This window comes from Trichosurus vulpecula, chromosome 9 (genome assembly GCF_011100635.1).
Source record: "Trichosurus vulpecula isolate mTriVul1 chromosome 9, mTriVul1.pri, whole genome shotgun sequence".
Classification (NCBI taxonomy): Eukaryota; Metazoa; Chordata; class Mammalia; order Diprotodontia; family Phalangeridae; genus Trichosurus; species Trichosurus vulpecula.
The window spans coordinates 170,812,925-170,839,545 of record NC_050581.1 but is presented as its reverse complement, the minus strand read 5'-3'; the positions used below and the strand labels follow the sequence as shown (position 1 = coordinate 170,839,545).

The window sequence follows — 26,621 nt, the reverse complement described above, 5'->3', positions numbered from 1 at the left end:
GCAACTTTTGAAAGGATCTGGAAAATGATTTGTGTGCTGACATGATTTCAAGATGACAAGGCTGCCTGCTTTGGATTCTCAAGGTTGAAAGGGATAGGTTTAAAAAGTCGAGCTTCCTGAAGTTGTCCAATCGACTTTAAATTGTTGAGACCATGTTTTAAAAGGACTGTACCTTGATTTCCTTCACCGAATTTCCACCTGTATCCCTTTCTGTGTGATGAGAATGCAGATGGGGTAAAGAAGGCAACCTTTCAGTCAACTATCTCTCTGAGATCCCCTCTCACTGCTAAGCACCAGCCCTGAGAGGGTTATTTTGTCCGAGAGGTTCCTTCAGCCCCAGCTCCATTTTGGGCAGCTCAACTCTCTGAAAAGTAGTCAGCTCATTTTGAAAAGTAAGGGAGAGATAAAGATGGAATAGAGATTGCTTACAGCACTTTGGTATTCAGGTTCCAACTATGACCTAGAACATTGAGAAGCTAACACTCTATAGGATATAACAAGCCAGCCTAGCTCCCATTTCTGTTGGTTGACATCCTGGCCTATTAAAGTCCTCTTGATAGAGCTCAAACTCAGCTGATGCCTCCTCCACAAAGCCTTTCTTGAATGTATGCTTCCCCTCCTTTCATGCAGCAGAAGGTGCTATCTCCATTTTTACATTTCCTAGAGCAACCTAGAACATTGAGAAGCTAACACTCTATAGGATATAACAGCCAAGCTCCTGAAACCAGTGGACCTCTTCAAATAATAGTTCTGAAATCAGAACTCTTTCCCAAAGAAGAGCATAATGCCAGTTTTTTTTTTCTCCTCAAGGAAAAGTACATATTTTGACTTGTAGGTTATGAATCTTTAACACTTCTACCGTAAGTCTGATGATACATCTTTAGTGAGTAATTTCTTTTTATTTATTGTGTTAAGTGATTGGTCTTTGTTGAATGTGGTGGTGTTCAACGAGGGGAAAAACCAGGTGGTCCACAGAAACATTAAAAAAAAAAATCATGAAATACAATTCAGAGAGCACCGTCAACAGGCCCAAATGCTCTGAAAGCATAATAAACCACTCTCTGCACATATTAAAACAATGGAAATAAGTGTGGCAACTTCAAAAGAACTAACTCACTAGTTAGGGGGAGTAGGGTGAATAATTTTCTCAAGAAATACAAGGCCCCAGAAATATTTTACTTAAAATGCTTTCTTTTGGTTGGGAAAAGGGTTCAAACATGTCACCTAATACTAAAAAAACAAAGAAGGTATTCCCTAGCCCTGTCAGTCACTGACAGCTGTTCCAGGCACCTGGAGAAAGTTTACAGTTTAAATCTTCCAGTTCTGTGTACCTAAACACAATAGCAATAAAGGGGAACCTGTCAAACAGAAAATGGCCTGCTTTTAAGTTGTCCATAAAATATCTCCCGCTACCAGCATTTCTTGTAGCTCGTTGAGTATTATGTTCAGCAATATTAATAGACCCATATTTACCGTATCTTAAAAGCTAACAATTCCATTGCCAGGACTAATTAGGGAGGCAGGAAACTGAGAAGAAGCAGTATACAATTTCTTAAACATGGCCCATCTCGGGACCATAATGTTGAGTTTATTGTTTCTAGGACACTGTAAACTCTGTCAGAAGCACTGTTGGCCTTCTTTTGTTTCAGGAGTAAGACAAAGAGCTCTCATTTTTAACATTCTTTTTAGAAGTAGACAGAATTAAGCCAGTTTTCATTTTTGCCTGGATGCCACCACATTTGACTTTTCTGTTGAGGTATTCATAGTAAAAAGTGAGAAGCAAGAAGCCAGCTTTCACACGGAAAGGAGAAACCCCAGCCTACGGAGTGTTGTTGCTTAAAAGTAAAAACCCACGTTAAGTATCCTAAAACCTTAAGACCCACTAATCGAAAGTATGCGAAGCCTAAAAACTACATAGTTTTCATTGTATGGTTTATTCAGTTTTTCTTCTCTGGATGAGAGACAGCATCATATACATGGCAGATGGCCACTGGGGCCTTGGAGTCAAGAAGAACTGAAGGTAATTCAACATCTACCACATCCTGGCTACGTGACCCTGAGCAAGTCACTTGGTATCAGTGTGTAGCAGGCAACCCTCATAGGATGGAAAGTTTCAGAGGAGTTGATGCTCTGTATTGGTAGAGGAAGCTTTTTACCTGAAACTCCCATATCAATGAAATTCCAGGTCTGATTTTTTTTAAAATGGCATTTAGAGTCATAAGGTGGAGGATGAGTGGGGATAGTGTCTCTATAGAAGAAAACAAAGATTTTCATATGCTATGACTACCAAAATGGAACAATCAGAGAATCACAGATCTGGACCTAGAAGTGTTCCTTGAGGTCAGTAAGTCCAATTCCTCATTTTACAGGAAAACCCTCAAGTTCTAACATGACAAGGGGTTGCCCCAAGTCACGCAGGTACTAACTGGCAAATGTAGGATCTGAACTCAGCTCTTCCCTAGGCTATACTACAATGAACAAATTTACACAAAAATAGAGAACTATTACCAATTTCCAAACTAATAAAATTAGTAATAATGACTTCTAATTTTTTAAAATGGGTTCATTAATTGAAGCTAAAATATCGCTGCTTTTCACCTATTTGATGACTCCGTTTCCCATGACTCTAGTCATAAGATGATAGATTTAGAACCAAAAGGCACCTTAAAAGCCATCTAGTTTGACTAGCTTTAAAGATGAGGAACTATGGCCCAAAGGAGTGGGAATGACTTGTACAAGGTCATCCATGTAGAGAGTAGCACAGCTGGGATTCAAACCTTGGTCCTCTGATTCTCAAACAACTTCTCTTTACATTATACAATGCTGCCTTCTATTCAAAAGGTATGTTTGGTCATCATTCAGTTGCAAGAGAGAGACCCAGGGTACAGGGTAATAAAAACAGTATAATTTGAGCTATTTTACCCTCGCCTTTAAGACATTTCTTATTATTAGAATGTCTGTCTTTATGTCCAAATTGGAACATAGATTATTTCGGAAGAGCATAGTAAGCAAATCATTCCTGTTAATTTTTGGTTACACATATTCCTTTTTTTCTCTGAAGCTTTATATATTTGTTTTAACATTCATTTAAAAAAACTGAGTTCCAAATTCTCTCTCCTCCTTCATTCCTTCCCCATCTATTAAGGAGGCAAGCAAAAGGATATCAATTATTTATGTGAAATCATCCAAAACATATTTCCATATTAGCTACATTGCCAAAAAAACAAATAAAAGTAAGAAACAGAAAGAAAAAGAGTCATGCTTCAATCTGCACTCTGAGTTCCTCAGTTTTCTCTCTGGATGTGAACAGCATTTTTCGTAACAGATCCTTTGAAATTGTCTTGGATCACTTATTGATCTGAGTAGCTAAGTCTTTCATATTTTATCATCATCGTAACAATATTGGTATCACTATGTACTATGTTCTCCTGATAGGCAAGACACATTTCAATTGATGTGTGTTCTTTGCTTGCAATGATCTACAAGAGGGGAAGGGGGAAGTAGGGAAGGATATACAACATTTAATTCTAAAAACTTGAAGACAGGCAAAAAGTGAACTCCACCTGACCCTTGGTGTCAACATAATACTGTAGCTCCCGCCAAAGCTTCAGGAGATGTATGTCTGGTGGGCCAGGTCATAAATGAGCAAATTTAAATGACTCCAATCCCCTGGTTTCCCAGCTGAAGCAGCAGCAAGCCCCTTTTCTGTTGTAATATTGTGCCACTGTTTTATGGGCATCACAAGTCCACCTGTAACTAGTTATAGTCACAAATTGGAGGCCTTTCTAATAATCTGGCTCCAAATGTTGTTTTTTAAGCTATTCTCTATCCCCTAAAGTCTTAAAGTAGATCTTCCAAAAAACCAGAAGATGGAACGCTGGCCAGATTGCAATTATGAGATGATAAACAAACAACAAAGAAACAATTAGATCTCAATAGACAGCAGTCTATAGAAATTATTGGTTATAGGGATAAGTTAATTATTCAGCCTCCCTGGTGCTAGGTACTAATCCCATGGAAAATATTGGAGGGGGACTGTAAGAAGCATTTAGGCATGAAAATCACTGCCATGTGTAAAAATTTAGATATGAAAAAATGCACGTACAACAATTTAATCCCAGAAAAATGTGTACTTCAATAAAATAAAATAAAAAAAATACTTGAAATTTGGCTCACAGTGACTTTTCACCTAATGGACAACTCAGTAAAGAAAATATGATGGATTTTTTCTTGCCTGTATTTGATTCCCAATTAAAATTAAATATAAACTGAAATGCCACCTGGATTTTGCAAAACCCTCTTTTTAAAGAAGAACTTGGGCTTACATATACAAACGTTTTACTAAATGACCCATGGCAAATTGCGTAATGCCAGTAAAAGTTGTGTTTTTTAAGTTATGAGCCCCAAAGATTTTATCTGAAATAAAACCCTGATTCAATTCAGATTCTGGAGGCAAACTGTGACCTTAACTCTGCCTCTAAATTTAAAACATTTGTGTGTACAGCCCTTTAGTAATGCTGCTAGTAGGTATAGAGAAGAAATACTGTATTTATTAAGATTCTTGTTTTCTTTTCTAAAAGGCTAAATTAGCCCACTAATTGGCTACAAGAACTGGTTCCACAACCTTGCAATCCCAATTTAGAGGTCAGCCTTTAAATTGAGAGGCAGATCCCCCTCCCCTATTCTCTGTGAGGCTTTTCCTGTTTTATTCTCAATCATCAATTTCTATGGTTCCCTGAAACTGAGTTTGGTATCAGTGGTCATCTCTTGTGGGCTTCTTGTTACCTATATAACATTAGACAGTCACTTCATATCTTCGGGTCACAGTTTACTCATCTGTAAAACAGAAGGGCAGGGGTATGTGACTGGACAAGATTAGACAGTCTCTATCAGGTCAAAATTCTCTAAGGCAATGATCCTAGATTTAAAAGAGAACAGATCAGCTGAATGGAGCATACAGCGCTTTGGAATGGCTCCGTAACTTCTCTGAATAGGAGAAGACTTATCCCTTCCAACTCAAGTTTTCTTGACACCCCAAGATAGGAAAGTCCACTTAGAAGAGAAAGAATATGGATAGTATGAGCAACTGGGTATGTTTCAATATGGAAAAAAAAATAACATTTGACCAGTAGTGGGGAAAATCCAGTTTCCTTTTTCTTCTCCTTTGTGACCAGGCCCTCATGGGAATATGGAGGAAAAATGTGTGTCCCAATTTCTACACTGCCATGGTTGTAAACTCAAGAAGTTGATCCTTGGCTACAATAAGAACATTAGATCAGCCAAGGTTTATTTGTCTGGAGTCAATATTTTTATTTCAGAAAAGAGAACACAGGGGTAGTTTGTCTCTTGCAAAGAAGTGAAGAGTTCCTCAAAATTTGTCTATATTTTTTTTTTTAAAAGGGAGTGCAGCACAGTGGAAAACACGTTGTCTTTTGGAGGGAGAGTACCACAAATGGAATCCTGCTACTGCTACTTAGTACCAGAGTGACACTGGACATCAGTTTCCTGTATATAAAATGAGACTAAAACATTAATGACTAAGACTTTTTTAAAAGGCAATAAAATACACACCAAGCATAAAATAGACTAGTCCTGATACTGGAAGTGACTGCCATTCTACACAGAATTAAAAAAAAAAAAGACCTGGACAAGAAGAAACTTAGAGGCTAACTAGTCCAAACTCTGCTTTTTACAGTCAAGTAGACTGAGGCAGGGAGATTATGCGACTTTACCCAAAGTTCATGCACCTTTTAAGTGAATGTCTGAGGTGAGATCTGAACCCAGGTACTCTTGGCTCTAAGTTGAATGCTTATCTATGATATAATCGTCACATAATTATAATAAGAAGGGATGTAAGAGACCAGTTGGTTAGGCAATAAATATTTATTAAGCCCTTACTAAGAACCTGGTACTATCCTAAGCAAGGGGGATACAAAAAGAGGCAAAAGACAATCCTTGCCCTCAAGGCACATCCAAGGTGGAGACAACAAGCAAACAGAAATGTACAAACTAGCCATAAAAGGATAAACTGGAAACAATTAAAAGGAGGAATGAGTTAGAATTGAGAGTGGTTGAGAAAGGCTTCCTACAGAAAACGGGATTTTAGTGGGGACTTCAAGGAAGCCAGGGAAGCCAGTAAGTGGAGAAGAGGAGGAAAAACATTCCAGGCATGGGGGAGAGCTGGGGAAAATGCTGGGAGTGTCACTGTGATCAAGTGTCACTGGATCAAAGAGTACTTGGTGTGGTGTAAGGTAAAAGAAGACTGCAAAGGTAGGAGGGGACAAGGTTAGGAAGGGCTTTGAATGTCAAGCTGAGCATGTTGTATGGCCTTTGATGGAGATCTCCAGGGAGGCAGAACTCACTACCTTCCAAGAAAGCCGTTCCACTTTTGGATAGTTCCAGCTGCTAGGATGCTTTTGTTGAGAGGCATGGTCTTTTCAACTGGGCATACAACCCTCCTACTTCCACCCATTTCTCACTTCAGTTCTTCAGTAGAATACTCGAAAGCTTTCTTTTCTGGGACAGCCTTCTGAATGTTCAAGGACAACTATCATATCCCTTGTTCCATCTGATCCACTCCAGGTTAAGCACCCCTGATTCCTTAAAACCAGATTCACGGGGCATGAACTCAAGACTTTTCACCATTCTGGTTGGCCGACTTATTCAAGTCCTTCCTAAAATTGCTCAGGACTAAATGCAGTGCTCCAGATGTGGTCTGTCTAGGGGCAAAGTTCAGTGGAACTCTCACTTACTGAAGCTCATGGCTCTCAATAAAGGAAAATCTCAGTTTATGACACACTTTAATTTGGATCAATAACACAATGTTAAATTTAGAAGCAATAACTACTCTGAAATTAGACCTTTTATCTTTGGTATTTTTATAAGTTTGTAGTATGTTGGGGTAACTTTAAAACAATTTACAACAATCATCAAATTCTAATGTCCAAATATCAAGTGTCTCCTACCCTGCCTAATCTACAAATATCAGTCAGGCAACAGCCTGTGCTGACAGATAGGCTTTGCACAACTTCCTGACGACCAATACATTCAGACGATTAGAGTTCAGGAAAAAAAACAAAAAACAAACTATGGTGGTCTTTACTCAGAATTTGCCTTTACTCTTTCATAGCGTCCACCTCATATCAAAATGGACTGGAGAAAGGCCAAGAAGCTTCTAAAGCAATTAAAACTCAAGGCATGTTAATGAGCCTAAATTCCTCATTAGATGGGACACAGGCCAATCTCCAGTGTCTGCTTCAAGTTATAACCTGATGGAAAAGGTTCATATAAATCACAAGGTGGTCTCTCCCTTCTCTAAAATCCTAAATTGCTTACTGTTTAGACCCCTCATGTGAGAATTAATTATGCTTGGTGGTACAGTGGATAGAGAGCTGGGCCTGGAGTCAGGAAAACCTGAGTTCAAGTCCAGCCTCAAACACTTACTAGCTGTGTGACCCTAGGCAAGTCACTTAACTTTGTTTGTACCTCAGTTTCCTGTAAAATAAGGTGGAAAAGGAAATGGCAAACCACTTCAGTATCTTCACCAAGAGAACCCCAAATAGGGTTGTAAAGAGTCAAACACAACTGAAATGACTAGACAACAACCATAGTACATTGTGTGTGTTTGTGTCTCCTTGTGTACGTATATACACACACACACTTAATGTACAATTGTACATCATTGTACAATACACACACATACATTGTTATTTTCTTCACCTCTTGGTTAATTCCACACAATTAAAAAAATATGCTTTGATTTTAGTTTCTCTAACTACAGTCAAAGCTCCTTGGAGGTCAATGACTTGGACTTCATCTTTTCTTCTCCCACCTGCATAGCAACCAAGAAAGAGCTGCTGATTTAATTCTCCTCATAAAAACAGAAACTGACAAAGTGTTCAGCATGTAGGTAAGGGGCTCAACTTTTTTTTGAGTCCACACACACTCAAGGAATCCATGGATATATTTCAGGAGGTCCGTGAACCTGGAAGGGAATACATTTCCATTTAACGATGTCCTTTGTAATCCTATGTATTTCATTTTCTGCTTTTAAAACATTATTGAGAGAAGTCATCCCCAGGCTTCACCAGATTTCTGAATGGTCTGGGACATATACAAAAACTTTAAAGCCCCTCTTAGTTCTAACCAGCCATTTTCTCAGATCCAACCATGTACATAGTAAATTAACTTCAATGACCTGTGATCTGCTTATTAAGTGCTGGTGTTTCAGTCACCAAAGCTGGTTATAACAAGAGAGTTTGTGATCGAAAAATCCCCTGCCCTGCCACCAAACCATGGAAAACTGTTCCTGACCTTATGCGGTCTATTCCTTGGCAGACAATCAAACCCTTGTTATCATGGTAAGACCTGACAAAGACCAAGTTCTGGGGGCACAGGCTTAAAAATCCAGGTTCATTTCCACAGACAGGGCTTCAGTGGAGGACAATCAACTTACTGGACAAAAACCTGATAGCCAAACTCTTTAAGGAACTGTTAAAAAAAAAGTTCTAAGATTAAGGCCCATTCTACTAGGTGAATAAATGGCTAAAGAATATGTCAAAGATTTATCTTGTATATGTTTCTTCCAGTATAGATCAGTCAAGATGGTCTTGGACATCTTCCAACTCTGAGACGAGATGATTCGCTGACTACAGCATAGCTCTTAAATGAGAAAAATTGTGGATCAACCTTGCAAAATTTGATCAAACTCTGAAATAATGAGATACACAGAATAAAGTATTTGCGGGGCATTACCTTAAACCCTCTAAATTGACATAATCCAAAAGAATAAACCTCAATGCTGATGAGGCCATGCAGCAGTAACAGTAACAGCTAGCATTTAAAGCATGGTGCTTTAAGGTCTTTCTATGGAACATCAGACATGTGAATAGCACGGAAGAAGCTCAGAAAAGGCGAATTCCTCTTGGAAAACAATGTGGTAAGAGATGACCTGAGTAACAATATTGTTTAGTCCCTATGACCTATCGTCCCACTAAGACTACCAGGACTGATAACTGAGGATGTTATTAAAAGTGCAGGGAAATGGAGTGGAAGACATCTGTACAAAAACATTCATAACACCTTAACGTGTAACAGGAAAAAGCCAGAAACTACCAATGTGGACAATGTTTGGGAAATTGCTGAATAAATTGTGGTATATCAAGATAAGGGAATATTATTATATCATAAAAATGGAAATATGAATAGCACAAAGAAATGAGGAAAGACTTACGGAAAGGGATACAGACTGAACAGAGCAGAATTAGCATAGCAATATACCCATCAATGAGGACTATGTAAAAATGAACAACAGTGATATTGGCAAAAAATACAAAGAAGAAAAAGTTTCCAGAAGGGGGCATGGAAAAATATAATCTATTACTATTATTTTAAAGTGAATACAGCAATTTTTTAAAACTCCAGATAAAAGTTTTATGCGTGATCATTTTCACAATTATTTGTGTACAAATTTTTGTATTTGTTTACAGATTCTAAATCAATTTTAAAAATCAGAAATAAAATGCATTGAAGAGAAAGAGAACAGAAAGGGTCAGAGAAGTCGACAGGTACGTTTGTTATGGTTAAAGTGGGTTTATTTCTTTTTTAACCAAGAGTAAATAATTTGGTGTTTATGCTTTTTTATGTATGATCATCGTTCACACTCCACATTTAACTGAATGCTTGTGTTTGTCGATAGTTACAAAATCCAGACTAAAATAACACAAATGCAACAATGTTCTTATTCTTGGACAACATCTCCATGGAAGGACAGGTCTTACCCAAACATTTGTTTCAATTTCTTATATATTTCGCATTTCAGATTCCTATCAGGTAGATAATCAACTCTGATTGAGTGAGTAGCCAAAATCTTTGAATGATAAAGAGATTTCAGGGTAAGTAGAAAAATGAAACCACGCCATGACGTTTTAAGACTAACATATCTTCAATTGTGAGCATGTGTGTATGTGGTGGGTGTGATGGGGGAATACTGTTGTTGCATAATCACTTGCACACAGTAGTTGCTAATAAAAGCTTGCCGAATGATTGAACTGGAAAAAAATGAAGAAATGCTTAATTTTCTCCTTCCTAGAACAAGCATCCAAGCACTTTGATGTATGTCTGAAACCGATTTGGATTCCATACAATGTCTTGTTCGTGGTAGGGGATCAATACATATTTGTTAAGTGAGATAATTGTCAAGATTCTTTCCAGTTCCAAATGTTTTCAGTTTTTTATTTACCACCTCCCTAAGGTACATTCAACTGGTCCGTCTTCTACTGAGGTAATAGCAGCAACCCTACTCCGCCCTGCCCCCCCCCCCAAAAGAATGAGGCAATTAGCTCATGATGTCTCCTATCAAAGCAAAGCATTAACTTTCCATGTTGGGTCCCTGGATAGAATGAGACTCAGCCTCTATCCTCAAGAAGCATAAGGTATGCACACAGATAACTGCACCGTTCAAGGCACAACATACAGCCGGATTTTATAAGTTTTTTGAAGACAGGAACAAAATAACATATTCCTTTCTATCAAAGCATCACAGATATGGAGCAGGAAGAGATCTTTAGTCAGATCCCCTAATTTTTCAGAGGAAAACTCTGAGGCTCAGAGGTATTGAAATGACTTGTCCAGGGTCACAAAGGGAGAACGTGGCAGAGCCAAAATCCCAGCCAGGTCTTTTGACCATTAGTCTAACACACTTTTCATTGCATCATGACTTTTCCAGATGTTAAGTCTGCCATAGCACCTATATTCCTTACACATAGTAGGTGCTCAATAAATCTATGCTAACTTGAGAAGGCTATTGCTAATTAGTAGAAAGAAAATAGGGCATTTCCCAATTACACTTCTAAGGTGGCAGAGTCATGCAACATGTTGCAATGGATAAAGTTCTGGATTTTGGGTCAGAGACCCGAAAGGGGTTCCAGAAGTGCTGGAAGTGGGAGTTTTTGCACATAAGCCAAAAACCACAAACGGTGCCTAGGACAAGTGACTCTAAGCCTCCCATTTGTTGCTCATGGTAAAAAGGAGTGGGTGTCAGTTATTGAGATTTTGAGATTTAAGGTCCTCTGAAATCTGGTCCCCACCTTTCCACCTCTATCCCACATCAATCTCTGATAGGCTCTGTGCCATCCTCCCAAGCCTAACAACGTCCTGCATCTCAGCCCCCCCCCCCCCGTTCACTCTACCCTCAATTTCTCTAATAACTGATGTTGCCATAGTGTTTGAAGACCTTCAGAGTGCTACAGAGACATTATCTCATCTGACCTTCACACCAGCCCTTTGATTAGATACCACAAGGAGTGCTGTCTCCATTTTGTAGATGAAAAATCAAGGCTAAGAAAGGTTCTGACGTGCCCACCTCTTAAGAGCAAGAGTGGAATTTAAACCAAGAGCTACCTAAGACCAAGTCGAGCACTCTGTCCACTAGGTCAGGCTACATCTTCAGCCACATCCTCTACCTATTCAAGCCCAAGCCAAATATCAGGGCCCAGCACAAACGCCACATCACCCTGAATGCACCACTTACCAGACGTGACGCATCTTCTTCTATATCAGGTCATACTTTGTACCAGACTTAAAGTCTTTGTCACAGATTGCTTTGAGATGCAGTGGGAAAGCGGCTTTGGAGTTAGGGGCCTGGATTTCACCCTTACCACTAACACATTGCCCTTGTGATCTTCTGTAACTCACTTAAACTCTTGAGTGCTCAGTTTTCTTAACTGCAAAATGGGCAAGATGGCCTCTCAATCCCCTTCAAGCCCTACGAAATCAATCAATAAGTATTTATTAGACGCCTACTACGTGTAGGGCACTAGGGACTATAAGTACAAGAAACTGTCCTTGGTTGCATTGAGCTTATGTTCTAATGGGGAGACAAGTACTACACATACACACATACACATACACACACACTCATACACATACTACATATGTATATATAAACATACTATATGTATATACACGTGTAAAGGGTATATATGTATGTTCACACATACACGTGTACATACACACATGTATATACCTATAATAAATATTTATTTTAATAGTTAATAAATATGAAGCTGCGCTAAGACTATTAGGACAGGGTGTATATGTGCCTATGTGCGTGTGTGTGTGTGTGTGTGTGTGTGTGTGTGTGTGTGTGTATTTTTTAAGAAGTAATCAGACTATATGTTTACTTAAAGGTAAGGACCTTTTTTCTCAGCCTTTACATCCTACTCTGAGCACAATGTTTTGAAAACAACGCGTATTCAACAAATATTTCCTGAATGAATTAATGAAGTAGTCAATGAGTGGACATTTTGTCCATAAAAATCTATTTTAAATGAACTGGGAAGTGTTTTAGGAACTCATCATTTGATTAGGCAGTTAGCCCCAACACACATGCTCTGACAATTCAAAGATGTGTGTGTGTGTGTGTGTGTGTGTGTGTGTGTGTGTTTAAGAGGCATTAGAACAGTCCAATTTAGCAAGCCCAGCCAGGGGCTGCTCAGAAGAGCCAAAGGCACAGTCAGTTGCTAGCGTACTCTTGAAAGGGAAAAGAAGATGCCGAGTTGAGCCGTTGGCCATTTATGGTCTCCTCAATAAAATTCTGTCATTTTTGTTTTCCACTGAGATTTCCTAGATACTGAATGCAATATCCTCTGTATTTTACAGGTAAAAATGCAACAAATTAAACGCTTATATGTAGAGTGGAATAAAAACTTTGAAAAAAGTAGGAGCTTCTTCATAAATTTTGGTTTTTAAAAAACTTTCCTTTCCCACTTTACCAGAATCACGTTATTTTTACCATAGTATCCCTTCATGTCTTACTCCTTCTGAGTTATTGGCCTTGAATAATACATACACCTTAAGCTACATATGCGATGTCCTCCCCATCCCCATTTAAAAATGGCCACCCCTTTACTTCTTACAGTCAATTCTATATTTTGTTTCAGTTTGGGGGTTTCTTTTTTTGTCCAGACCTGATTTCATGGCTGTAAGACATTCCCATTGAGGAAACACTCTGCACATTATTCTGTAATTTTCAGTTTTGGGCAGGTGCCTGGGCCCAGGATTACATGCAATGAGAGATGGGATTTGAACCTCAGTCTTCCTGGAGCTGAGTATGTCTTTCTATCCTCTATCTGTAATTTCTGTTTATTTGTTTTTTGGTAAATTAAGCCCCAGACTGATAAATGACAACACACAAACATTACAGTAGAAATTCACCCTCACAAAAGCAGAGTAACTCCATAATTTCTGCATACAAAATTCCTGCTGCACGGAATTCGGCCAACAGAAACAGCATGGAATAAGGTAAGTAACGTTATCACCATGTTATTTATCATATGCATTAGTACCCAAAATAGTCAAGGGAAGGATGAGCATTATCTCATTCCCTCTCAGTCTTTAACCTTGGAAAAGGTTGGTTGAGTTAGTAACGAGGACCACTGTAGTCAATACAGAATGCTATAAAAACAGAAACCTTCCCCCAATGTTACATTGAAAAAAAATTAATGCCTAGTAATTGTCATAATGAAAAATCCACTGTTACACTATATAGGCGGAATGGCTTATTTTTATTTAATTTTCCCCAAACCGTTTTTCTTTGGCTCCAACTGGTGCTCTTTTCTATTGAAAAGCAAAAGACATTTTCCGCACAATTTTCCCTCTACTAGAAAGAGGTATATTGTGCCCTTCAGTGAACATAAAATTGATATTATCATCTCTTAGTTTATATCTCACTACTTAACCTTCAGATTAAAAGTTATTAGATTTGAATGACTAAAAAGACATCATGTCACCTTCTGTGCCATGTGGGGAGATAAGAGAAGTTCAGGACAGGATGAGGGATGTGATAAAAACAGTAAGTTACGGCGTAAAGTAGGAGCTGCCTGTTCTTTTTCTCATTTGATGAACAAAGGTGGCACTTTCTATAAAGAAGTACATTTCACTTAGGTGGCAATTTTAGGATTACGTTGCCCAGGTCGTTGAGAGTTTAATTTAGACGTGGCTGAGGATGGTAAAGGACATCACTGGGATTTTTGATCATTAGTCAGTCAGCAAACAAGCATTAATTAAACACTTACTACATGCCAGGCACTATGCTAAGTAGTCACTGGGAATAAAAAAAAAAAAAAGAAAGTCAAAAACACAACCTCTGTCCTGAAGAAGCTCACATTTCTTTTTCTTTTCTTTGGAGGGGGGAGGTGAGGCAATTGGGGTTAAGTGACTTGCTCAAGTGTCAAACCTCTGAGGCAAGATTTGAACTCAGGTCCTCCTGACTCCAGGGCTGGTGCTCTATTCACTGTACCACCTAGCTGCCCCAAGAAGTTCATATTCAAATGGGAGAGATATGTATCATCATCCTCCTCATCCTCATCATCATAGACAACATTAGTTTAGCTTTTTCTATTATTTTTTTGTGGCGGGACATGTCAAAGTAATAGTAAACAGTAAAAATATAAAGTTTTTCGATAGCCTAAATAAAGTTCCTACCATTTTCTTTCTGGATTCAGTAAGAATTACAGAAATGATCTTACGCCTTGATTAGTGATCCTGTCGGAAGAAATATAGTCAAAGTATGTGACCACAGAGAAAAAAAAATCTGAAAAAATATTCATAGTAGCTTTACTTTTGATAACAACAGCAAAAAGCCTAGAAGCAATTCATATAACCAATAACTGGGGAATGACTGAATACTCTGTGATCTGTCAAAATAATGGATTATTAATGTACCACAAGAAATGACAAATATGAAGAATACAAAGAAATAGCTAAAGACGGAGATGAAGCAATACAGAGAAGAAGCAGAATCAGAACAATCTACAAGCTAACTAAAACCATACTTAGTATAATTAATAATAGCAATACTTTAAAATTCAGGAGAAAATAACAGAAGATGAAGAAACCAGGAATCATAGAACTTAAGTGGATGTTTTTCTTGTAAATTTGTTAATGTGTGTATTATGTATGTATGTACATATATAACATATACATATACATGTGCTTGTGTGTGTGCGTATATATATTTCGAAAGCAATTTATAAATAATGCAGAGGTCATTTTATATGCAGGATCTGCTTTTTTAAAATCATGTTTATTTTAATGTTTCCTTTTATGGTTATGGAATTTAGAATTTTAAAATTATAAAAACAAAAAAAGGACTATGTTCTACTAAGGATTACTGAGACAAAGGGAAAGGCTACCTTGCTTTACCTTGAAGCCAAGCTAATCTCCAAGCCACAAACAATATTACATTTTGACAATCTCAGGCAGGTTAAACAATATTCTAACATGGCTCCTTCAATAGCCCCAGCAGCTTAATAATTACATACCCTATTTTCTCAACAAAAGAAACACAACATGGAGTAATTCCACCTGATGTTCTTACAAACAAATTCACTCTAACCAGCTTGTGTCAATATGGAATAAAAGCATTATCAATGATTTAACTCAGTACTTTTGGTCCTTAAAAGAGATAAGCTCATTTCATGATCAATAGAAACACTAAAAAGGAATTAATCACCTATTCCCATCTGACTTTATCATACATTCAGTAGTAAATAACTAGGAATAAAAAAAGTATCACAAAAAAAGATAAACAAGTTCTCTTTATAGTATAATGAGATAACTAGCCTGTAGTCAACGATAAAGCTTTACCCTTCGGAGGCTTCTTTTTTAAAAAAAAACTGAAATTTCCTTTGTGTTTGTAATTTGTCAGTGGTATCACTGTTCTCTCCACTATCCAGTCTTGAAATCTCACAGACATCTGTTTTATTCGTGTCTTTGCCCACGGTTGTTTTCATGCTGTCTCCCCCATTAGACCGCAGGCTCCTCCAGGGCACAGACTGTCTTGAGCCCTTCTTTGTATCCTCTGTACTTAGTGCAGTGCCTGGCATATAGAATGTGCTTACTAAATACTTATTCACTTGTATAATTCCGTTGATTCTTTGAGCTTCCCCAGCTTCACTCTCATTTATTCTTTCTATTTGTGACTGCTCCCACCGTACTAGTAAAGACCTCCAATACTTCTGACCTGCAATAGAAACAGCCTCCCAAATGATCTTCTTACCACCTCCACCCCATGATTCCCCTACACTATCCCTGACACACTTTATTACATTGATTGTCTCATCCTTTGATTATTTCACTTCCCTGCTTAAACCTCACCAATGTTTCCCCACTGCCTAAAGGATAAAATCCGGACTTTTGATCTTCATAATCAGGGCCAATGGAAATCTTGCTCCCACCTGCCATTCTAATCATTTTTTCCAATACTCACCTACATGGTCCAATCCAACTGGCTTCCTTGCCATCCCGCAGTGCCTAGCAAAGGGCCACACATGGTAGGCACTCAAGAGATATTTGCTAAATGAATGAATTTGAGGAAATCCCATGTAAACCCATGGTACTGGGCCACAATTTTATCAAACAGACCTGTTCTTGCCTAAAGCAAGGTTGTGTAATGGAGAGATGTGTGAGTGAGCTCATCTCATTTTACTAAAGGAAAGAAAACTGACTATTTATGTGGCCCCAAATCAAACAGCATTCAACAAAAGTCTCCAGAAAGCTACAATTGACACCTGGTTGTTACAATCTATTTCAGTTCAAAGAAAAAATGAAGAAAAGAAAGTTTCTTACATGAAGTTCAGTTTCCTCTCCAAACCTCCTTCTTGTTTTGCCACATACCCCCACCCCTGCATCTAAGTTGTTATTCCCCTTTGTCATAAAAGCAGTCACCTTGTAACCCTTTTTATCAAGTAATCCATGCACGCTCAGAGTACACTCCACTCCATCAGGCAAGCTATAGGGTTACATTACACAAACATCAATTCTGCCAGGTCAGCACTAGCTGTCAATGAATGCAAGCAATTGCAAAACAGCCATGTATGGTGGGGGCTTTCCCCCCTTAAGAGATAGGAGTCCACCGGTTTTGCAGAATAAATTCTTTGCAATGTCTGCAGCTAATCTGTCAACAAATGACTATTAGAGTCATACCTACCTCCTGAAAGTTCAAAAAGAATTTTGATGTGACAAAAGACAGGGAATTCCAGCTCATGGGTCAGTACTTGAAATTATGATGTCCTAGTGTGGGACTCTAGAAAAGCTGACTGATACAGTGTGGGAATAAGAATTCCTGTGACTCTTTGGGATTGTTTTACTCACTTGACTTTCTTTTATTCTCTCTGCCCATTGACAACTGAGGGCTTGGTAACAAGAAGTGCAATGGAAATTTATGAAAATATCTACTCCAGACATAGTGCTAGAAAAGATCTCAAAGGTCAGCTGGGTGAACCCCTTATTTACAGATGAGGACACGGAAACCAGGGGGTTTAAATCACTTGTCCAAGGATGCACAGGCAGAAAATGTCAGGACTCAAACTCAAATCTTCCTCACTCCAAAATCAGTACTCTCTCTGTGGGGTCCCACTAACTCCCAACTCCATGGTCGTACCAACCTTTCTTCATGTGAGTACGTACTACTTTCAAACTGACAGGATGGAAAACTGAAGCAATTATTTTCAAAAAATCAAGCCACAGTTTACTTTTCATAAAATATAATAAATAATTTTAGAATGACAATAACAATTAACATAGCACCTTAAGTGTTGCAAAGTACTTTCTACAAACTATTTCACTTGATCTTCACAACAGAAATAAACCTGTAGGAAGTTTCTGTAAGGTGACCTGAATTCACATCTTCTGGACTCCAAGTCTGGTGCTCTATTCACTACAACAGGCTACCAAAAAAGAAGTCAATTGTTGGATTTCTAAAACAAATGCTTGAATATTTCCATTTTAACATAGCTAAAATTGACATTTTGGTAGGGGTCTCCTAGACAGTGTAACCATCTACCTGCAAATGGAAATTTTCTAGCCACCAGTATTTTCTTCACTAAGGGTACATTTAAAACAAACAAACAGTCCAATAGTTAGAAACATACAGCTCCATTTTATCATGCAAGTCTGGGAGGGCATGAGTGACTCTTCATGGAAAAAAAAGGAATACAAATGCTCTTCTGCTCCTCCATTCCCTCTTTTCCCTTCCAGCCACGATTCAAGGAAAGGAGACTTCCAATAACTGGCTGCCTAGATCAGTGACAGGAAGGAACTGGTCATGCACCCAATTCAAAGGATCCATGGCAAAATTCGTCACCAACATTTTCCAGAAACATGGGTGATGGTACTGAACTGACAAGTGAAGGAAGAAAGAGCACACCCATTCCCCCAGTACCAGCCCCTTCTGGAGGCTACATGAGAAAACACAGAAGCTGTATTATTCTGCCTCAGCATCAGAGGATGTGAGATTGTGAGCTGCCTTAGCAGGGCCTTAGCAGCTATCAAGGCCAACCCCCTCATTTTACAGATAAGGAAATTGAGACCCAGAGAAGTTATATGACTTGCTCAGGATCACAGAAGTGTCTTAAGTAGGAGGTCCTACTGATAATGGAAAGGGGAGAAAATGTACAGTGAACCTGGATGCAAAGTAAGAAAAGGAGAATAGGAGGTAAAAAGAGAGAGAAAAAGAAAGAGAGAGAGAGACATAGAGACAGAATGAGAGAAGGATGGATATACAGAGATGATAGGTAGATGATAGAGATACATGAATAGAGATCTAGAAAAAGAGATAAATAACAGATAAACAGAGATAGATGTCTGGATAGACAGAGCTAGAGAAATGATATACAGACAGATGGATGGATAGAGATAGACAGATAAATACAGAATCTTCTATGCTATGCTATTACTAGTCCAAATGCTCTATATAGTCTTTTAACTTGGAAGACTGGTAGTATCTGTGGGAACCCTGGCGCCCTTCTTGAACTTTTGCTTCAATTACCAAGATGAGTTAGAGTTGAAATAGTTTCCATATTTCAAATGTTTGCTTATATTTCAGTACGTTGACTGGTGTGTGAATTCATCATCCACATGGGCAGTTCCTGTCCCTGACTCTTCTTCCTGTGAGGCTTTCTGGGGGCCTTCTGCAAGATCCCATGGCACACAACCTGAAAATCAACTGAGCCTCTATGTTGTTCATCTCTTGTCCTCAGTACGTGATCAACCTGCCTTTTTCTCTGGTCATACTTCTGTCTGATAACACTTTCTGCCTGCCTTGTGCAATATTTCTTGGTAATGTGCTACAAGCTACTCACACCTACCATGCACCTCTCAACCCATGAAACAAATGTTTGCTAATCAAATTGACTTTTTTTTTCCAATTGGATCAGGAAGGGCATCTGTCCCAAACACATTTTGAAAATGTTAGTCACTACAGACACTGCTGAACCACTAGTCATGCCAAGTGTTTTCTGGACATTCTAGGTATATCAATGGATGAATAATTCTAGGATCCTTTAATGTTCATTCTTTCCCTTTCCTGCCTTTTCCTTTCCAGTGTGTCATCAAATTCCTCAAGATAAGGACCCACAGTTCTTGAGTTTCTTCACCTTTTTTTTGGTAATCATTCCTTTTAGAAAAAAAAAATCCTTCAAATATTAATTGATATCTCCATCCTTATTCTCTCTCTTTATATGCTTTTCTGATTTGCTCTATAGGAAATAAGCAAACCTGTGTGGCTTCCATCATCTTCGATCTATGGAATTCATTCCCTTTAAATTCATTCACTTTACCTATATTGGCTTCTACCATGTACTGATCATAAAGCCAGACACCTTGAATAATCATGATAAAAAAAAACAAAAATAACTGCTCCATTTAGTCAAATATCAAAAAGGGCTTTGAAGTCAACACTTTGTTTTATACAAACTAACAAAATAAATGAAAATGCACAGCTGACCTTCTGACACTGGCTTTGGACAAAAGTTCTGTAAAGTACCCTCCTCCTAGCAAACTGCAGATGCCCCTATGAACAATAGAAGCAATACTCTTCACCAGGATGAGTTAGAGACAATGGAGGTGCCAGGTGGAGGGGGGATCCCCAACATTAAATGGAATGTTGTTAAGAAATAGCTGTTTTATTTAGCAGCTATTCATTTTTATTGAATAAACATTCTCTAGTATGCATTCTGTTAATTGACCTGACAGCATATGCTGTATACAGAGAAACTTCTAAACATTATGCTCTATGTAATATGCTTATCTGTAAATGCTCCCATCTGAAGCTGTATGGAAACAAAATGCTGCTTTCTAAAATTCCAATCTTTTTAAAAGCTTTGGATCCATACAACTTAGTGGACTGTTTTAAATTTTTTTCAATATCATTTAATAACAAACAAATAAATAACTGTGAAACTAAGTAATAGCATCTGTCTCTAAGGTCTGTCTATGGGCAAGCATTCTATCAGGAAGAGAGTGGACTTTTGGTATTACACGTAGAACATAATTCTAGGACTAAGGGAGCATACTGGGAACTAGAAATCAGTTATTACAATTGAAAAGGCATGACTCAAAAAAAAAGCTCTGGTTCTTTAACTTTATAAAATTACATTTGAAAAACCCGCCTACTTTTAGTAATAGGTTTATATTCCACGTAAGCATAGGTTAAAAGCAAGATAAAGACAATTCATTCAGGAATGGGTGAACCAGAGAATGAGTAGGGATCTTGGAATATTGTGTAAGTGTCTCCACTCCTGTGCAATGGCACCTTCCCTTGGGTGAAAAGAATAAGAGTAATGACTGTTTGAGTTATGGCGGTATCTTCTAGTCAATAAAACACATGGCCATTCTCTAAAGCTGGTGCTTGTCTATGCTCTCTTCTCTGAAAAGACATTTGCTACAATACATAATTACCCTGGGTAATAAAGAACAAACGTGGAAGGTCTAACATTTTTGCCTTGACAAATACTGTCTATTGGCTAAATTTTCTCCATGTATCATCAATTATGAGAGAGGTGGAACTGGAAAATTCCATAACCTTCTCATCAACACAAAGCATAATTAACTCATTTTGCTATCACATCCTTTTAAGCCAAACCTTTGTGTTGAATGCACTTCCAACATATTTTCCTGTTCTAATTCTCTTCCAGTGTCCTACATTAATCAAAGCTGTAACCCCTGTTGTCTTTGCACTACGAATCAGAATGTGCCCCTGGCGAAGAATGAGGGAAAAGTCAACAGGAATTAAGTTTCAGTGCAACTGTTTACTCAACTGTGGCCTGCAGTTATTGAAATTTTATCCGTGGTTTTGTGTGACTACCGCAGTAATGAATTCAGCATGGCTGTGATTTTCTCACTGATGGTATTCTCACTTCAAGTAAAAACCTGTAGGATGAAAATGATTGAAACAACCCAAGTCTATCACACTTGGTATCATACATTTCTTGGAGCTGTTTAATTGTAGCAGTTTTTTAGCTTCAGGAAACTACGATAAACTGAGTCTCTTATGCCTTTTTAATCCAAGAGTTTTGGGTTTTGACTAAAGGTTTTTCTTATCTACACTTACTAAAAGTTTCATCATACACTTAGGTACAACTTAAGCAGCTGCCTATATCTTATTTAAAATGCCTTAGTTAAGTCTGAGAAGTGCATGGCATTATAATGAACTTCAGAAATAAAAATTTGCACAATCACTGGAAGCTCACCTTTCTTCCCAAAACACGTTGAGGACACAAGCTCTAACAGATGTCAGAAAAGCTATTCGAACTGACATACATACATACATACATACATATATATATATATAAACACATATGCTAATAACTTCCTTTAAGCATGGTTCTACCTAAAATGCAGTAATTAAGACACAGTTGGCTATCAATATCTAATTTTCTACTGATATTTGTAATAGCAATTTTTTTTAAAAAAGAATGTGTACATGTGGGAGGGTTCACTTTCCTTCCTCTTTACCCCTCCAAGTTTTTCTTTATTATTTTTTTAAGATTTTTAGTGATGTTTAGTTACTAAAAGGAAAGCTCAGAAATAATGAATTTTTCACTTATTCAATTATGTATGTACTCTTAAACAGGTTACCTACCAGTGGCTTATGGTAGAAGAGCCAATAAGCTGAGCCCAATTGATACTATGGAAAAATGCTCCAACTTGGCCTCTTCCTGGTAAGGACATGAAGAATGGCACCACAGTGGACCAACCACTCAGTCCCAATTGTGCAAGGTACTTATGAAGCATGAGAAGTTTCTGGCACAAATACAAAGACTCATGTCTGCTATGGATTGTTGTGTTTGGCTATCAAATCTCAGTAGGTAGAACTTGGCCATACGATTAAGACTAAATGTGCATCGCATATCTTATAAACAGGACATGTCAAAAGTCACAGTTCTCCTCAGATGCAGGCAGGAGGTACATTTTTATGCTAGTAGTTGGGAAAAGTCAGTAGTACTAATCAGAAGCCCTGGGTTTTTACACCCTAGTGCCTGCTTGCCTGTGCCTGCCCCTCTCTCTCTCTCTCTCTCTCACACACACACACACATACATACATACACACACACACACCCCACCCTTTTTATTCCCAGTCAACAGCTGATTTCAACAACCCATGCTGAACTGAGAAATCAATGACTGCTTAATTTCTTGAAAACTTCTTTTGAGAAGGCAATAATTAAAACATATTTTAAAGTACCTCCCCATGACTGTATACCTTGCAGAGGAAAAGGGCAGAATATTTACCAGTCCCTTCAGGGATTTTATGATTTGGGCAATCAAGAAACTGTTTTGCCAAAGACTATCTTTCTCTAGTGAGATCCTGAGAAAGCTCCCAGTAAGGCTCCCAAGACAGTCTTCCTTCATTTGTCCAAATGGTGACGGGGAGAGTATTCCCTGCATTTAAGGCATGTAATAATTGCTGATCCCATAAGCGACAGTAAGGACCAAAAAAAAAGATGAGTTTTTAAGCGAAGCCAATTTGTCTGCCGGAAAAGGTTTGGTTATCTTTGGCAGGGCACGCCACCATTGGCCATAGTCAGTTTTACAGTCTGTCGGGTTTTCACTGCTGTTGTCCTGATCTAAGATGTTTACACTTATACATATACACAGACAGTAAACAGTACTGTAATCCTTACTTACACGTGCCTTCCAGGGCAGTATATGACAGCAAGTAATCAGAAACAGAAACTAAATTTCACCATCCGTGGACAAACAGTTATAGATGGCTCTGAGGTACATGGAAATGTATCCATCCTCAAGAACATTTGTATCCATGGAAGGCATCCCAAGGGAACAGTGCCACTGGTGGCTTCTGAGGCAATTCTGAACTTCGGCCAGTCTCTGCCTATCTCTGTATTGCCATTTCATTCTCTTCTTTTTGACTTCTCCTTTCCAGTGCTTATGTGTGTCCATGCCAACTACACTTAGTGGCATTATCTAATCTGACCTGGGGTATATAAAGCTTAAGAGGTAAGGCTGATAATCTCTACGCACATGCACATGCATGCGTGAGCACATACATACAGACGCACATACACATACTTTAAAAACATTTATATTGTAAAAAGCTCTGAAAATCCAAGTCCTCCAAGGGTTAAAGTGTGGTTTTTTTTGGCCTCCCCTTCAGCGGCCAGAGTGGTAATATCTCTCACAGTACCTGCTGCTGCTGGATATGTGCTAAATCTGCCGCGCCAATCTCCCCCGACGGTGTCTCGCCGTTTGCTCTCCCTTCGCGTAGGCTGCCGCACTCCAGTAAGTGGTTGCCGCTGCCTGCTCCATTCGGAATGGCTGAACCGTTGCTTTTTGTCTCAGGCCCAGATTCTTGCATCATGACTCAAAAACCTGAAATAAGAATTGGGAGGGGAAAAAATGCAGCTGTTAAAACAGTTGCTGTGTCTAAGGAGACATGCTCTGTTTTCAATGCTGCCCCTAAACCATAAACATTTGTCATTTTCCTTCATACAATTTATCTTTCATTAATGGTTTGGGCTACTAGTTTATGTTTATGTATCTGTTGGTACAGCTATAATTTTAGAAAGACTGTTCTAAATATACCATCACTGGATCAACATCTTTTTTCCCTTAGAGAGGAAAAATAATATTTTCATAAGAACACAGAATTCATAATTAAATCTCCCTAATTACATCGGGATGTTTTACTTGAAAACCTATGAGTCACTCTATATAACATATTAGGTACAACATAAAAAATTAATATGTACAGGAGATAGAGGCTAAAGCCAAAACATTCGCTATTTAAGTAACATTCTGCAGGGAGATTCCAAAAGCTGATAACTTTCATCACTAGGAAGCACCCGGAGGTAACGTCCACTGAAAAGCCCACAAACAGGAGGCCTGATACTTCTAGGCTCCAAGGTTTCATCAATAAGGGTACTTACCCATCCTCCAAGACACAGATGCCACCCCCTTTCAGGCCTCACAGATCTAACAGTATTCAAGATACATCTATTCTTTGAAAACCATTAGAGACTCTTCTTAACAGGGTCCTCCACTGTTTTCAACAAAAGAATCACAGAAGCTTCCACTCAGAATAATGATGATGATGATGATAGCTAATATTCATGGTACAATTTAAAGCTTGCCAAGCACTTTGTAAATATCTCTCTTTGTCCTAAAAACAACCATGGGAGGTACGTGCTGCTATTGGCTCCGTTTTACAGATAAGAAAACAGAGGCTGACTAGAGGTTCAGAAACTTGCCTAGGGTCATATAGCTAAGCAAGTATCTGAGGCTAGATTTGAACTCAGGTCTTCCTGATTCCAGGTCCAGCACTCTACCTACTATCTAGCCTCATTAGAAGCTAAAAGATTCCAAATTTTGGTCTCTGCCTTTTGGGTAAGCATTTCTCAAGGAAACCCCAAAAGAGTCAGTGTTAAATACATAGATGACCTGAACCAAGGAGAAAGATACAACTAAAACTTCTAATGTCTATTTTGGAGAAACTTTTAAATTTGTTTGTCATCAAAAGAAAGGATAGCAATAGGAAGTACAATGGTAAGAGGCCATTTAAAGTCCAAGGATCTGGGTGAAAATCCTGGTTCTGCTCTTCCTGACCAGCTAGTGGGAATTTCAACAGTACTTAACACCTTTGGGCCCAGTTTCCTCATGGGTTAAATGGCCTGAAAGGTCCCTTCCAGCTCTGGATCTACCATTGTATGAAAGACAAAAATGCATCCTGTATGAATCCAATGGAAGTATTAAAATCTTCTGACAGAAAAGAACTAAGGAAAAAGAAACAAAACGAATTCTCCAGGAAATCTTCCTGAGCTGAATTTTGAGCCCCCTGAAATGTCAGAGGCCACAGGCCAGATTCTCAGAGCACCTTCATTCTTCCTTGTTCACAGACTGAACACCACTGGAGGTTATCTTGGTTCTTGCAAGCTCAGGGCAGGGTGATTAATTATTTCACAAAATGGAAACTGCTTAGTTTCTTGGTCTTAAAGCTACAGCTCCACAGAAATGCAAACCACCCAAAGTGCTGGGGGTCACATTTGGAGTTGGCCAACTCCTACAAAATATATTCCTAAGTAAAGTGGACAACAAAAATAACATAGAGAATAATTACTGAATCATAAAGACGAGACAAAAGGAACACTGTTAAAAATGATCCCACACCACAGTTTAGAGGCTTATGTATAATAATTATAAATACTAATAATATCCAGCTAGATATTGATATCTAGATAGCTATTAATATACATATATAAATGTATAATATGCGTGTATATAAATATATATATATATATATATATAAAATAATATGTAACAGTTAAGTGACTTATTCAATATCACATAGCAAGTTAAGTATCTCTGGCAAGTTATGAATTCAGGTCTCTCTGACACCAAGTAAATCACTCTCTCCACTGTGGCATTTATCTACCCTAGGTACATAAGCATTTTTGGTGGTACAGCCTCCATTTCAATGGTGTCATGGAAAAGAGTGCCTAATACAAAGTCAGAAGATTAGAATCTCAGTGCTTTCATTGATGGAACTATTTCAGCCTTGGAAGCCAAAGCGATACAATTTGTCCACTGTAAGATAAGATTTGTCCACAGTAAAATGAGACGCTTTCACCAGAGGATGTCTAAAGTCTTTTAGCTGCTCATAACTCTATGATTCTATCATAAGAAAACAGAAAAAAATGTTCAACATGATTTTTCCACTAGGATTTTTTAATTGCTAGAAACTGGATTAATTCTGTTCCTGGTAAACTTCTAAAAAGAATCAAACCCAAGGGATGGGAGAATTCACACTTCACCATTTAGTTACAGTACTAGGTTCCAACTTTGCTTAAAAACAAAATAAAAAACTGCTATATAAAATCGGTCAAATTTGAAAAAAAAAATCAATCAAGCATTTCCCCTTAACAAGTGAGAAATAACCTCAGGAGAAACAGCTGATTCATTATTGTCTCTTTCAATCTGGCTTTAAGCACTTTTTAAAAATTGTGCTCTTACTGTTTGGAAAGCAAGTCTATTCCAAAGCTACTCAGACCTTTAGCCTAAGATGTAGGAATCAGACAACAACAGACTTTATGATAGCCTGCATCACTTCGACTCTTTCTTTATGGCAAGGGTTTGATAAAGCAATACATCTTGGGAAACCTGCATTTTATTCCCAAAGCTATGGCCCTTTTCTTTCTCATGCCTACTCAAACAACAGAAAAAGGAAATAACGTTCATAGTGCATTTAGGGTACAGAACATTTGTGTTACAGTAGGAACCAAAGAATCTAACTTGGCTCTTGGTAGTGAACAAACCATAGCTAATTT

General features: G+C 38.2%; 1 protein-coding gene across 7 annotated transcripts in view; it reads right to left on the bottom strand.

The window, feature by feature from the left end:
• Positions 1–26,621, bottom strand: part of FOXP1 (forkhead box P1) — a 684,912-nt gene that overhangs the window by 251,860 nt on the left and 406,431 nt on the right. For all 7 annotated transcript variants that reach the window (XM_036737503.1, XM_036737504.1, XM_036737498.1 and 4 more), the window contains one exon: positions 23,486–23,670. In XM_036737503.1, coding sequence (XP_036593398.1) covers positions 23,486–23,659 — 174 coding nt within the window. In that variant the 5' untranslated portion in view covers positions 23,660–23,670. The remainder of the gene's footprint in view (positions 1–23,485; positions 23,671–26,621) is intronic.